This window comes from Hemiscyllium ocellatum, chromosome 13 (genome assembly GCF_020745735.1).
Source record: "Hemiscyllium ocellatum isolate sHemOce1 chromosome 13, sHemOce1.pat.X.cur, whole genome shotgun sequence".
Lineage (NCBI taxonomy): Eukaryota > Metazoa > Chordata > Chondrichthyes > Orectolobiformes > Hemiscylliidae > Hemiscyllium > Hemiscyllium ocellatum.
The window spans coordinates 79,224,125-79,236,371 of NC_083413.1; the positions used below are offsets into that span (position 1 = coordinate 79,224,125).

Consider the following 12,247-nt stretch of genomic DNA (forward strand, 5'->3'; position numbering starts at 1 on the left):
CCCTTTCCTAGGAAAAAGACTTTAGCTACTCAAGTTATCAATGCTCCTCATGATTTTATAAAGTTCTATAAGGTCACCCTTCAGCCTCCAATGCTCAAGGGAAAAAGCCCCAGCCAATTCAGAACCTCTCCTTATAAATCAAACCTTCCAGTCTTGGTAACATCTTCTCTGTCCCCTTTACAGTTTAATAAAATCCTTCCTATAGCAAGCCAACCAGAATTGCACACAGTACTCCACAAGTGGCCTCACCAATGTCTTATACAACTGTAACATGATGTCCCAACTCCTGTACTCAACGTTCTGATCAATGAAGGCAAGTGTGCCAAATGCCTTCTTCACCCCATATCAGACAAGGGAGAACGTGCAAACTCCACACAGACAGTCACTAGAACCGAACCTGGGTCCCTGATGCTGTGAGGCAGCTGTGCTAACCACTGAGCCACCATGCCACCCTACTGGTGTCACTTAGCATCAGCAAACCAGCCACCCCACCAACTCAGCTAACCTTCCTTCTCCAAGCAGAAATGGCCTCCATTTCTTCCTCAAACAATCTAGAGACAAGTTTCTGCATGTTACATGACAGTGGTTTTCAGCTGGCTGCCATCTTGGCATCCAAAGAACAGAAGACTGTTATAAAGCACTGCACCTCCTTTCTGTTACTATGTACATTATGAGATGCTCACAAGCTTTGATTATGTGATGCTAATTAGCTCATGGGGATGGAATTCAAAGGATGGTGGATGGGTATCGTGATTAAACAGTTTTCCAACCTTCTTTCTCTAGTGCACATACAATCAAACCCACCCTTCGCAGTTGGCGCTGAGGTAGAGATACCTTGTGATAGTTATTGGCTCCTGCCTGTACAAGGAGCTGAAGAGTCGTGATCATCTTCTTCCGCCGTCGGCTTTCCTCCTTCACAGCCTTCAGCTCCTCTGCCTGCTTGACCATTTCCTGCTTGCTCTTCTCCAGTTCTTCAGTCAGAGTCTGCAGCTGCTCCTCCAGTGCCTGGATGCTGCTGGTGAAGAGCTCCTGAGAGTGCAGCAAATACTCTGTGTTCAGCTGGGCCAGCTTGAACACCTTCAGCAGGACCGGGTCCACAGCGTTCTGGCACCACTGGCACCTCTCGGAGTCCAGGTTGCAAAAGGTCACACTCATGATGTTCTCCTGGAGGGTGGCAACGTCCAGTTCTCTGGCCACCCTGTCCACATCGATGGCGCTGAATCGCCTCCAGTCCACACCTTCGTGCCTTGACCGGAATTTGAAAGCAGTGCCCAGCGACAATGCTCCAAAGCCCATCCCGGTTCCTGTGTACACGCCCTGCGGTGCTATCATGAACTCCGCCACTCGGCAACGCTGCGGTCTCTCCCAGTGAAATTGCGGGGGATAATAAACGTTGCTGAGAAAAGGCTACAAGAGGGGGGAGAAAACGACACACAGTCAGAGGAGCCAATTTTTGTTTCAAACAGCAGTGTCCACACAGAATTAATCCTGAACCCTCCCTTCCCCCGAGCAGACCCTATACACCAACTCAACCCCCTCAGTTAACCAAAGAAATATTCAAGGCATCTTTTGTTTCTCCCCATCCCTTCTTCCCTCCCATTCTCCCATTACAAATAGTGTACAGTGAACTTAGTTTTAACCAACAGCATCTTATAAACCAACACTCAACAAACCGGCAAACATTATGTGCCACAAACACTGCAAAGTTTATTCTCATATTTGTCCAACAATTATAGTTATTTTTACTTTATTTACCTCAGTGTAAATATACTTGTTGTTCAATTGAATGACCACAAAAAAACATTGACCCATACCCAGGTTACTGTTGAGATGTTGTTGTGTACAATCATTTTTACTCTAATTAACTTGGTTCTGGGTTTAAGTTTTAGCCTGAAGACATTGTCTGCAGATTGTATCTTTGATGATTTGTGAATTCCTAAAGCATTGTTTATGTGTTGAGTCTTCAACGGGACACGTAAGCAATTCCCGAGTTTAATTCAGCTGAACAGGCATTGAAATGCACACCGCATGCTTGCCATCTAGCCAACTGAGCTAACCAGCTGCCCTGAAATAATTATACTCTGTCGGGATTTACTCACTCCATTTGTATTGATAACTACATACTCATCAGCACAATGTCTACGCAAGATTGAATGATAATGTTTTGCAATGGGATTTGTTGCTTCACTAAAAGCTCACAGTTACATTATCAATCTTGTTAGGGTTTTTTTTGGTAATTTATCCTCAAATACCACATCCTACCACGAGTAGTCAGTTGAGGTTATGAGTGAATGCTCACTTCCAGTAAGTATTATTTGAGACAAAGTTGTTTTATTATTTAAGTAATTTATGCCGTAAATACAGTACAACAATGATCTGTACAACCCTGCATTCTGTTTTTGCATGGATTACGTGGACCTCTTGATCAACCAGAACACTCCTGGTCCAATAGTTATCAGAAAATAAAAAGTTTGCTGTGTAAAGAATCCACTTCAACCAAATATTAGATACAGCACTACACAGCCTCCCCCATTTGCGATGTTTTGTACATCAATCCCACAGCAACTCAGAGGAGGGAACATTGAATCGCAAGAGGTGCTGTCTTTACAGTTGAATTTCGGGCCTATCTGCCTCAAGTGGATGCTAGAGATCCAGTAGTGCCATTTTGAAGAGCAAGGAAATTGTCCTTGCTGTCCTGGACAATACTGTGATATTAGAGTTAACTTGCTCTGCTGACCTGCAGGAAACTGGATGTCCTGAGGCTAGGGTGGGATGTCTCTGATTTGCAGGTAGATTGTAAGGAAATCTCATTCCCATCTCTTAGCATTCAATGCCATTTGCATGGCCATTTCCTCATTACTCAGAAGCCAGTTTACATTGTCATCTCCTACTATTTACATTTTCATCCCCTATTCAGAAATTAATAAGAATATTAGAGCTGGAATTTGACTACTCCCCTACAGTTACAAAAAACAATGATTTGCAACAGACTTGACCATGAAGGAATGATTTGCATTGCATTGTTCTTGGAGGTGAGGTGGTCACTGCATTGTATCTTGAATGGCATGCGACTGTGAGGGAGTAACTGGGGGTTGTTTTGTGGGCATTACTAACTGTGAGGTAAAGATTTTGTATAAAGGAAGGACTGTTTCTTTTGTTCAGAGAGCTGCCCTGGACACGCCTCGCAAGAGTGTTCAGGGTTTCTCCAAAGCTTGTACTGTACTGTGCTTAATAAATTGTGCTTGTTCACAGAGGTTGGCATGTTGCAGTTGGATCAAGTGTGTCAGAAGCTCAGGAAAAAGAATTCAACAATGCTATACCCTGATTAGCATCACTAAAATAGGGCATTTTCTTGTGTACAAACTGATCATCAGGTTCCTCACATTACAGCAGTCACTACACATCAAAACAAGACTTAATTGGCTTTTAGAGCACTTTAAAATGATTGTGAAAGGTATGTAAATGCAAGTCATTTGTTTTCAGAACAGGCACAATAAATGCCCTGATTTCAGATCTCTCCAGACAGATTCAGTGAGTAAAGAGCACATTATGGAATCTGTGGTTGGTAATTCTCTATTCTGAATGGCACATTCTGCAACTATAGAGTCAGAGAGATATACAGCATGGTAACAGACCTTTTGCATGAAGTCTATCTTTGCTGTTGGCAGTAACGTCATCACAAAGGCACTCTCTCTGCTGACTCACTTGTGCCATAGCTGGCAACAAGCCGATGTATTCCAGAAGGGAAGACCAACCACCCCTCACCCCTGTTATTGCTCTCAATGGTTTGCATGTGCACGATTTGTTTTACTGGCTAGGCTACCCTCCAGAATACCACGCTCATGGCTGATCCCTCATCATCAGCCTCACCTGGAAAAGGACATGATTCATAGATTCTGCAAGTAGCTCAACAGTTAGCACATTTACCTCACAGCGCCAGGGACCTGGGTTTGATTCCAGCCTCAGCTCACAGTCTGTGTGGAGTTTGCACATTTGCCACTTGACTGCATGGGGTTTCCTCCCACAGTCCAAAGACGTGCAGGGTAGGTGGGCTGTCCCATTATATCCAGGGTTAGGTGTGTTAGCCATGGGAAATGTGGGGTTATGGGTATAGGGCTGGGAGCTTGGTTGGACGGGCTGCTCTTTGATACAGACAGGATGGGCCAAATGGCCTTTTTGGTCCTGTAGGGATTTTATTCTATGATTCTCCTATTGTACCCACACTTTGTTTCCTCTGATAAGCTCACTCAAATGTTGCTCTTGATCTGTTCAACATCATCCTTACCTCAGTTCTTCAAAGCTCATCTCTGTCACAGTTTGTTCACTGTCCCCACTGTCATTCTATACTTTTGTCTTTTCATATTCTGAACACTGAATACCATAAGCTTCTGGATGCACCTTCCTCGTCTGGCCAGAGAGACCACTTTCAACAATAAGGTATCTCTAGGCTCCTCACAATGAAGTCCTCCTGGTATCTCCTGGGCAGTGAGCACAGTCTCAGCCTCCTCAATGACAAGCTACCTCCTCCTCAATCCTCAACACTCCTCTGCATGTCAAAGCACAAACAGCTCCCCAGTCCACACTCATAGCTAGAGTTTAGAAGAATGAGAGGTGACCTTCTTGAAACACACAAGATTCTCAGGGGGCTTGATGGGGTAGATGTAGAGAGGCCGTCTCCCCTTGTGGAAGAGTCAAGGGTCAGAGGGCTTAGTCTCAGATTTAAGACAAAGATGCAGAGGAATTTCTTCTCTCAAAGGGTTGTGAATCTGTGGAATTAATTACCGCAGAGAGCTGTTGAGACTACATCATTATGAATAATTTAGGTTGAGACAGATTTTAAATGCATCAAGGGTTACAGGAGTAAGGCAGAGAAGTGGAGCTGAGGATTATCAGATTGGCCATGATCTCACTGAATACTGCAATGCACTCAATGAGCTGAAAGACCTACTTCTGCACCTACGTCTTACAGCCTATAATGACCTTATCCATACATGGAGAAAGTGAGGTCTGCAGATGCTGGAGTATCAGAGCTGAAAATGTGTTGCTGGAAGGGCTTATGCCCGAAACGTCGATTCTCCTGTTCCTTGGATGCTGCCTGACCTGCTGCGCTTTTCCAGCAACACATTTTCAGCCATTATCCATACATGCCTACATATGCAGTGGACAACGCTCGTGGCTCATCTAAACTGACAGAATATTTTCTCATTCACAACTAAATCAATCCTAATCTCTCCAGCTGCTTTCTTTCAGCCATGCTAAGCTAAATTACCCTATTGACTGTATTGAGCCATACTATGTGTACATCACCCATTCCCCAAGCTGGCCCCAAACCCACCGCCAAAGCCCCTACCAATCCCTCCAACTAAGAGTACTTTCTCTCTCTTTCCCTCTTCACCAGCCTCCCACACTCCATCATACGGACATGCAACGCCTCCGAAATTCCTTCATCCACATCATCCTATGACATGCCGCCCTGTGCCAGTCAAGCTTCACTGTATCTCTGTCCAACAACAAATGAAAGCTCTGCTCATATCTGCCAGTGGCTCCACATCTCAATGGTCCCAGCCCCAACTACTACAAACTCCACACTGCACTAAGTATCCGTCTTTTTCCGTCCCCTATCCTTCAGTTGTAGGGACATAGTGGTCCAGAATGTGGGAGTTGACTCAATAAAAATCTGGATAGGCAGGTCATCCCAGAATGTGGAGTCATTTTCCCTGAACCACATTGCTGCGCCCTCCACAGCAGAAGTTTCCTGGAAATTCACATCTTTGACGATAAATCAACTTCCCCTTCATAGAATTGTAGAAACATGCCATTCAGCCCATCGAGTCAACACCAACCTTTCAAACAGCATCCCACCACACTCACCCCATCCCCTTAACCCATGATTAATCCACCTAGCCTACACATCCCTTGTTACTACAGGCAAGCGTGGCCAATCCAACTACTTGCACGTCTTTGGACTGTGACAGGAAACCACAGCAGACAAGGGGAGAATGTGTATGTGGAGGTTGCACACTCGTCTGAAGGTGGAATCAAACCTGGATCCCTGGTGCTGTGAGGCAGCAATGCTGACCACTGAGCCACCGTGCCAAAGTGGCCTTCGTGAAGCATTTTGCTCTGTTAAATACTATATCAGGTCGATCAAGTGCATTTGAGATTCATGGAACTCCACAAGGCCCAGAAGGGAAACTGCCGTTTGAAGCAGAAAACCTGTTAAGTCACTTCCTATACTGCTGCAAAGATCTGAACACAGACACTCAAGTGTAAACAAGTCAGATATCCTCAGTACATGTACAGACAAATACCAAGCAGCACCGTGAGCTCTTCCATATTACATAGAACCTGCACCTACCGAAATGACAAGGAAAAGAGAGAATGAAAGGGGGAATGAGAGAAATTCACAGAGAACCAGAGAGAAAGATAGACAGAGAGGGAAAGAGAGGACTAGATATTTGGTACATTGAGATGGTGTTGGGAGGGAAAAGAAGGTGCTGCGAGAGGGGATAGCTGCCAAGAGTAGGGCTAGAGGTGCCAAGAATGAGGAGGAGAGAGTCTGAGAGAGAAAGAAAGCAAGAGAGTGTGTGGCATTGGCTGGCAGATATGTAAGTCAGTTATAGTCCCACGGGGAATGGGATACAGGGAAGGGGGTTACAAAAATGCTTTGTAGGCCTTTTGCTCGCATTGTCGTATAAAAATTACTTAACACTCCTCATATAAATTTACGATGTCATTTATTTTATAGAAGACAAACCTAAAGGTGGCACTTGGCCAGTCTCCTGCACTGTGCAAGAAAGTACATGCAATCTGAAATTACAGAATAACTCCTGACAATCATCAAAGCCCCGATAATAGTATTGCTGTGCTGCAACAGTTTATATTTTCTGTTGTTTCGCAAATTCAAAACAGCTTGTTAAAACAGCTTGCCTGTAAGAGGGTCACTGCACCCAAAACTTTAACACTATTTTCTCGTCACAGAAACTAACAGACCTGTTGAGGTTTCCCAGCAATTTCTGTCTTCAGCATCCAGGTTTTCTTTTCATTTCACTTGTTAAATGCAGATCTTTTGATCTTTCTTAAACTCTCAGCATTCGCCTGTTGTGTTTTCGTTTTTGCTGCTGTTTACCTATTATTTACTTAACTCTGTGATCTGCCTGTATTGCTCGCAAGGCAAAGCCTTTCACTGTGCCTCAGTACACATGACAATAAAAACATTCACTCAATTCAGTTCAGTTAACCAGTCTGAACAAAGGGGGCAATGGTGAGGAGGGTCTACACTAGACCCAGCTATCATAGGAAAACATCACAAGGGCCTAATCTCTTCGTCTCAGCTGGAATTTTCCCAGCATTTCTGGGCTTGTACCTTGTTAGTATCATTCCCAGGTATTTTTGGAAAGTATCCGCAGTTAGTGACAAGCTACTCAAGGTGGAAGTTGTTGTTCCACGGAGCAGCCTTCCGATGATGTCACAGAGCTGCACATCACTGAGTGTAAATAGCATAGTGTAGGTAGAGTTGGATTACATTACACTGTACACCACACTACACTACAGTTAACTAGAATTCTGGAAGATTCATATAAATGCATGGATATGAACACACAGAGGAGATACGCTTATGTTTTGTAACTGTAAGAACAGAGCCTGGTATATCTGTGATAATCACACAAAGGAATATTTAGAATTAATATCTAATAGATTGTGTTACTATTAAGTTGAAGCCTGAAGATAGTTCTTGACTTTACCTTCCGCACACCCAGTGTGTCTCAAACCCAAATTGTCTGTGACATCAAACCACATGATAAAGAGATTTCCAAAGGGAAAACATGATATTATGAGAAGTTACTAGGCAAATGTGAAATCTTTTACTTTCTATTATATTTCAATTGTCACAGCTTTAAAATTGCACACGTGTCTACATGATAGGCTGTGATTACCCAATCACAAGATGACAACAAAGAAAACCAATCAAATCAATCAAAAGCAAGAAAAGTGAGAATGGAAATTACCAATGAGATATAGGCACCAACTCAAAGGAATAAAATATAACTAAAGTACAAATGTATGTTTAACTACTATCATGTTTTACTTGGAGTAAATTCTCACCCTCTTCAGGCCTACACCGGTGTTGATAGCCTGGAGCTCAAGTTTTATTAAAGGCCAAACAAGAGATTTAACTTAGGGCGGCAGAGTGGCTCAGTAGTTAGCACTGCTGCCTCACAGCACCAGGGAGCTGGGTTTGATCCCAGCCTCGGGCAACTGCCTGTGGAGTTTGCACATTCTCCCCGTGGCTGCGTGGGTTTCCACTGGGTGCTCCAGTCTCTACCCGCAGTCCAAAGATGTGCAAGTCAGGTGAATAGGCCATGCTAAATTGCCCGTAATGTTCAGGGATGTGTGGGTTAGATGCACTAAGTAAGGGGTAAATGTTGAGTAATAGGGTGGAGGAATGGGTTTGGGTGGAATGGCCTTCAGAGAGCCGGTGTGGATTTGTTGGGCCAAAGGACCTGTATGCACACTGTAGGGATTCTATAATCCATAACTACACTGCAGACTCTCAGACTGCACGGTTTCAATGCATGGGTATCTTGGTACACCTTAAAGCTGCCACCTCCCCTCAGTCCAATAGCATGCAGGACAGACAGGACACAGCTTATAAGCAGCAAGTCAAGGATTATTCAGCTATGTCCACCTTGGCTGGCAATCATTCAAAATCATTCTGTTCCTTTTTCATCTTTTTTGATTGGGTGTGCGCATCGAATCATCTAATTCAAAATCAGGTATAGTGAGAGTTGTTGGTGTTCTGATAGTGGGTCATTGATCACTCTAACATTGTCAACTGCATAGACCTGGAGATCCAATAATGTTGATTATATATTAATATCCACAGCCTGGGATGAGCAAACACGCCAAGTACCACTCTACCCAGAAGCAATTTCAAGGGAGAATAGCCAGCATTAAGTAACCATGGATTCACAAAGTTATATGAAGTGTCACCTTAGGATTTTTGACATGTCTCATAATGCAGAGCAGTACGAGATTTTACTGAAACATGTAATTTCCACCGTGACTTGATTAATGGATCCTGAAATGATGTTTCCTCTCATGGGTAAGGTAAGAACAAGCAGACACAGTTTAAGAATAAGCGGTCGCCCTTTTGAGACGGAGATCAGGAGAATTGTATTTCTCTCAGAAGACTGTTTGTCTGTGGAATTCTCTTCCTCAGAAATTTGTGTACACTGGATCACTGAATTTATTCGAGGCAGAGTTAGGTAGAGTTTTGATAGTTAAGGGGATCAGGGGCCATGAGGAAGGGGGTGGAACGCACAGGAAGGTGATGATCAGTCATGATCTTATAGAATGGTGGAGTAGGGTTAAAGGGACGAATAGCCTAGCCCTGCTCCTCATTCCAATGTTCCTACATTCCTATGACTCTACGGCACACACTACACAAGTCACAATTAATTCTTGAGTCCTTACCATTCTTTTTATAGGCTGGGTCCAGGTCCAAAACTGCAGCAAACAACAAATATTCCCTCTGTGCAGCTAGGTTGTATCAGTTGCTACCGAGTGCCTGGAAACAACTGACCAAACAACATGCCAAGGCACACAAGACTACCTTTTGTCTTAGAACAATTGCACAGGACAAATGCAACTAACACTGCTGCAATATGCATGACAGTGCGTGCTCAAGAAACTAAATTTAAACTAAAAGACCAAGTGACCATTTATAAAGCTATTGATGCACTACCCTCTTAGTATAGAACTGACAGGTTAATGGAAACTGACATAAGATCATTACTACCCTTTAAACTTCAGTCTCCACTCTCCTTGCAGCGACACATCGCGAGGGCTCGCTACACCTGTACACCTGTGGGTTAGGTTTAGAAGCCGAAATAATTGCAGGACAACGTGCACAGAGTCAGAAAGCCTCCACAGATTTTTTTAAATTGTTGGGTAGGACCCAGATGCAAAAGTCCCAGGCTGATTTTCAACAGATCCAATTTTTCCTGTCTCAGGACAGGGGTGTGCAACATGATTTGCACAGTGACAAACCCAAACTCAACAGGGACAAATTCAGTTCAAAATATCAAGTTATGGCAGTTTCAAGAGCCTTAAACGAATGCTAGGAGTCCTGAATGGGCTGAATAGACCATTGAGGAGGCAGACAAAGTCTGTTTAAGTGTCAGTTTGTCCTTTGATATTTAAACTTGAAAAAAAAGACTTGCGCTATCAGTGAGAGTTAAAAAATAGTCTCCTAGACTGCTTTGATTGGCAGGTCATCTGGTATAGGTTAGAACAAAACACTTTCCCACAGTTTCTCTGTTCATATATCCCATGTTTTTGTGTTGTCAGTGCTTGACTGAGTTTCAAAAGCCAAAACAACACAAATCAGCGAGGGATTGAGTTCTTAGTTTGACGAACAGTTTAAAGATGGTATTAAAGGATTAGCTTTAAAAAAAGATTGAGGGTATTTGACTGTCTGAAGATTCTTTTTCTCTTCAAATGGACCCCTTCCTGGGTGAATTACTATGGGAATGGATGGGACATTATGAAGCCATATGGGGACTGGCAAGGTCAGGACTTGGCAAGGATGTAACATGGGGCTTTGATGGGGCAAGGGGAAGGCAGGATATGAATTGGTATTGAGTAGGTGGCATGTAGGTAGCATGAGAGTATGGGGGAGGTGGTGGTGGGAGCAGATGTGAAAGGAATGTAAGCAGTGAGGGCCACAGCTTCTAAAACAAGTTCCCAGAGAACAAAGATGGACTTTCTAAACGATCTCTCTGGACATTCACCCATCCCAAAGGCCAACTACTCTCTACTTCCAGAGTTAGTGAACCCAATTCTATCAGTCATCATCTCTCTGGAGACAGAATTTGGGAACAATGGGCCCTTCAAACACATTCCAGGTTTGCCAAGGTAAGAAATTTCCCAACTTGAGCCACCATAGTCACAAAAATCTACTCAAGGTAACCATAACCATATAAAAATGTTCCAGGTAGCACCAGGATTGATTGAGTCCAAAAAAAAACAGATCGATGGTTGATATAATGAAGGTGTTTAAAAGCACATAATCTTACAATGCAGGGGGCCATTCAGCCTATCAAACCTGTGCCAGCTTTTTGGAAGATCTATCCAATTAGTCCCCTTGCAACCCTTTCCCTTGTGAGTCCATTCCCAATTGCATTTTGCAAGTTGAACCAATTTTGCAGTGCAGTAGAATGGCTGATATGGTGGGTTTGCTGTGGGCTCCTCTGAAACTGTTGTTTACTCTAGAGCGGGGAAATACAGAAGATAATGTTGCCTTCAAACACTCCTATAGTCAGGGAAATACCAAGCCTCTGTGTTGGAAACGTGTGAGGAGAATGGAGCCGTGGACCACTGAGTGTCCCTTCTTCCCATTCCCCTCAGGAGGTATGTGTGTGACTTACTGCCAGAAAACAAAAGGAGGTTTTAATAATTATCCTTCCATGGGATATGGGTGCATCCTTCATTGCCCTTGAAATGAGTGGCCATTTCACAACACAGTTAAGAATCAGCCATGCTACTTTATGGCCATGTTCCCCTACCCTGATGCAAGCTGCAAGATTCCTGGTGCCCTGTTGGCAATATAAATTGCATGGGTGTCCTTTAGAATATAGAACAATACAGCAGAGGCCCTTCAGCCTTCGATGTTGTGCCAGCCTGTTATCCTACCCTAAGATCAAACTGACCTACATACCCTTCATTGTACCATCATCCATGTACCTATCCAAGAATCGTCTCAATGTCCCTAATGTATCTGACTCTACTATCACCACTGGCAGTGAATTCCACCCACCCACCACTCTCTGTGTAAAGAACCTACCTCTGACATCTCCCCTAAACCTTTCTCCAATCACCTTAAAATTATGCCCCTTTGGAATAGCCATTTCCACCCTGGAAATGGCTATCCACTCTATTACTCTCATCTGTGCCTATCCCTTCATGCTCACAATTCCAACCCTGGGAGTATGGGATGAGATCAAGGCCAGTCAATTGGCCAAGGTGGAGAGAGACGGGCAGGGATGAGAGAGCAGAAACTTAACCACTGACCAGTCCCTTCCACCACCGTCCCTCCTGCCAAAACACTTCCAATGACTGGAAATTAACAAAATATAAGAGGCCTTTATTAATCACGCTGCATTTTTATTGGAATCTAAGAGACCAAAAGACAGTGAGGGTGCTCAAAACAGCCAGGTGATTGACTTGTCCAAAGTCATCACTC

At 43.8% G+C, this 12,247-nt stretch overlaps 1 protein-coding gene across 1 annotated transcript in view; it reads right to left on the reverse strand.

Annotated features, from left to right (window-relative positions):
- dzip1l (DAZ interacting zinc finger protein 1-like) overlaps positions 1–12,247 on the reverse strand; it is a 217,452-nt gene that overhangs the window by 202,452 nt on the left and 2,753 nt on the right. The window contains exon 2 of the mRNA XM_060834975.1: positions 835–1,407. Coding sequence (XP_060690958.1) covers positions 835–1,332 — 498 coding nt within the window. The 5' untranslated portion in view covers positions 1,333–1,407. The remainder of the gene's footprint in view (positions 1–834; positions 1,408–12,247) is intronic.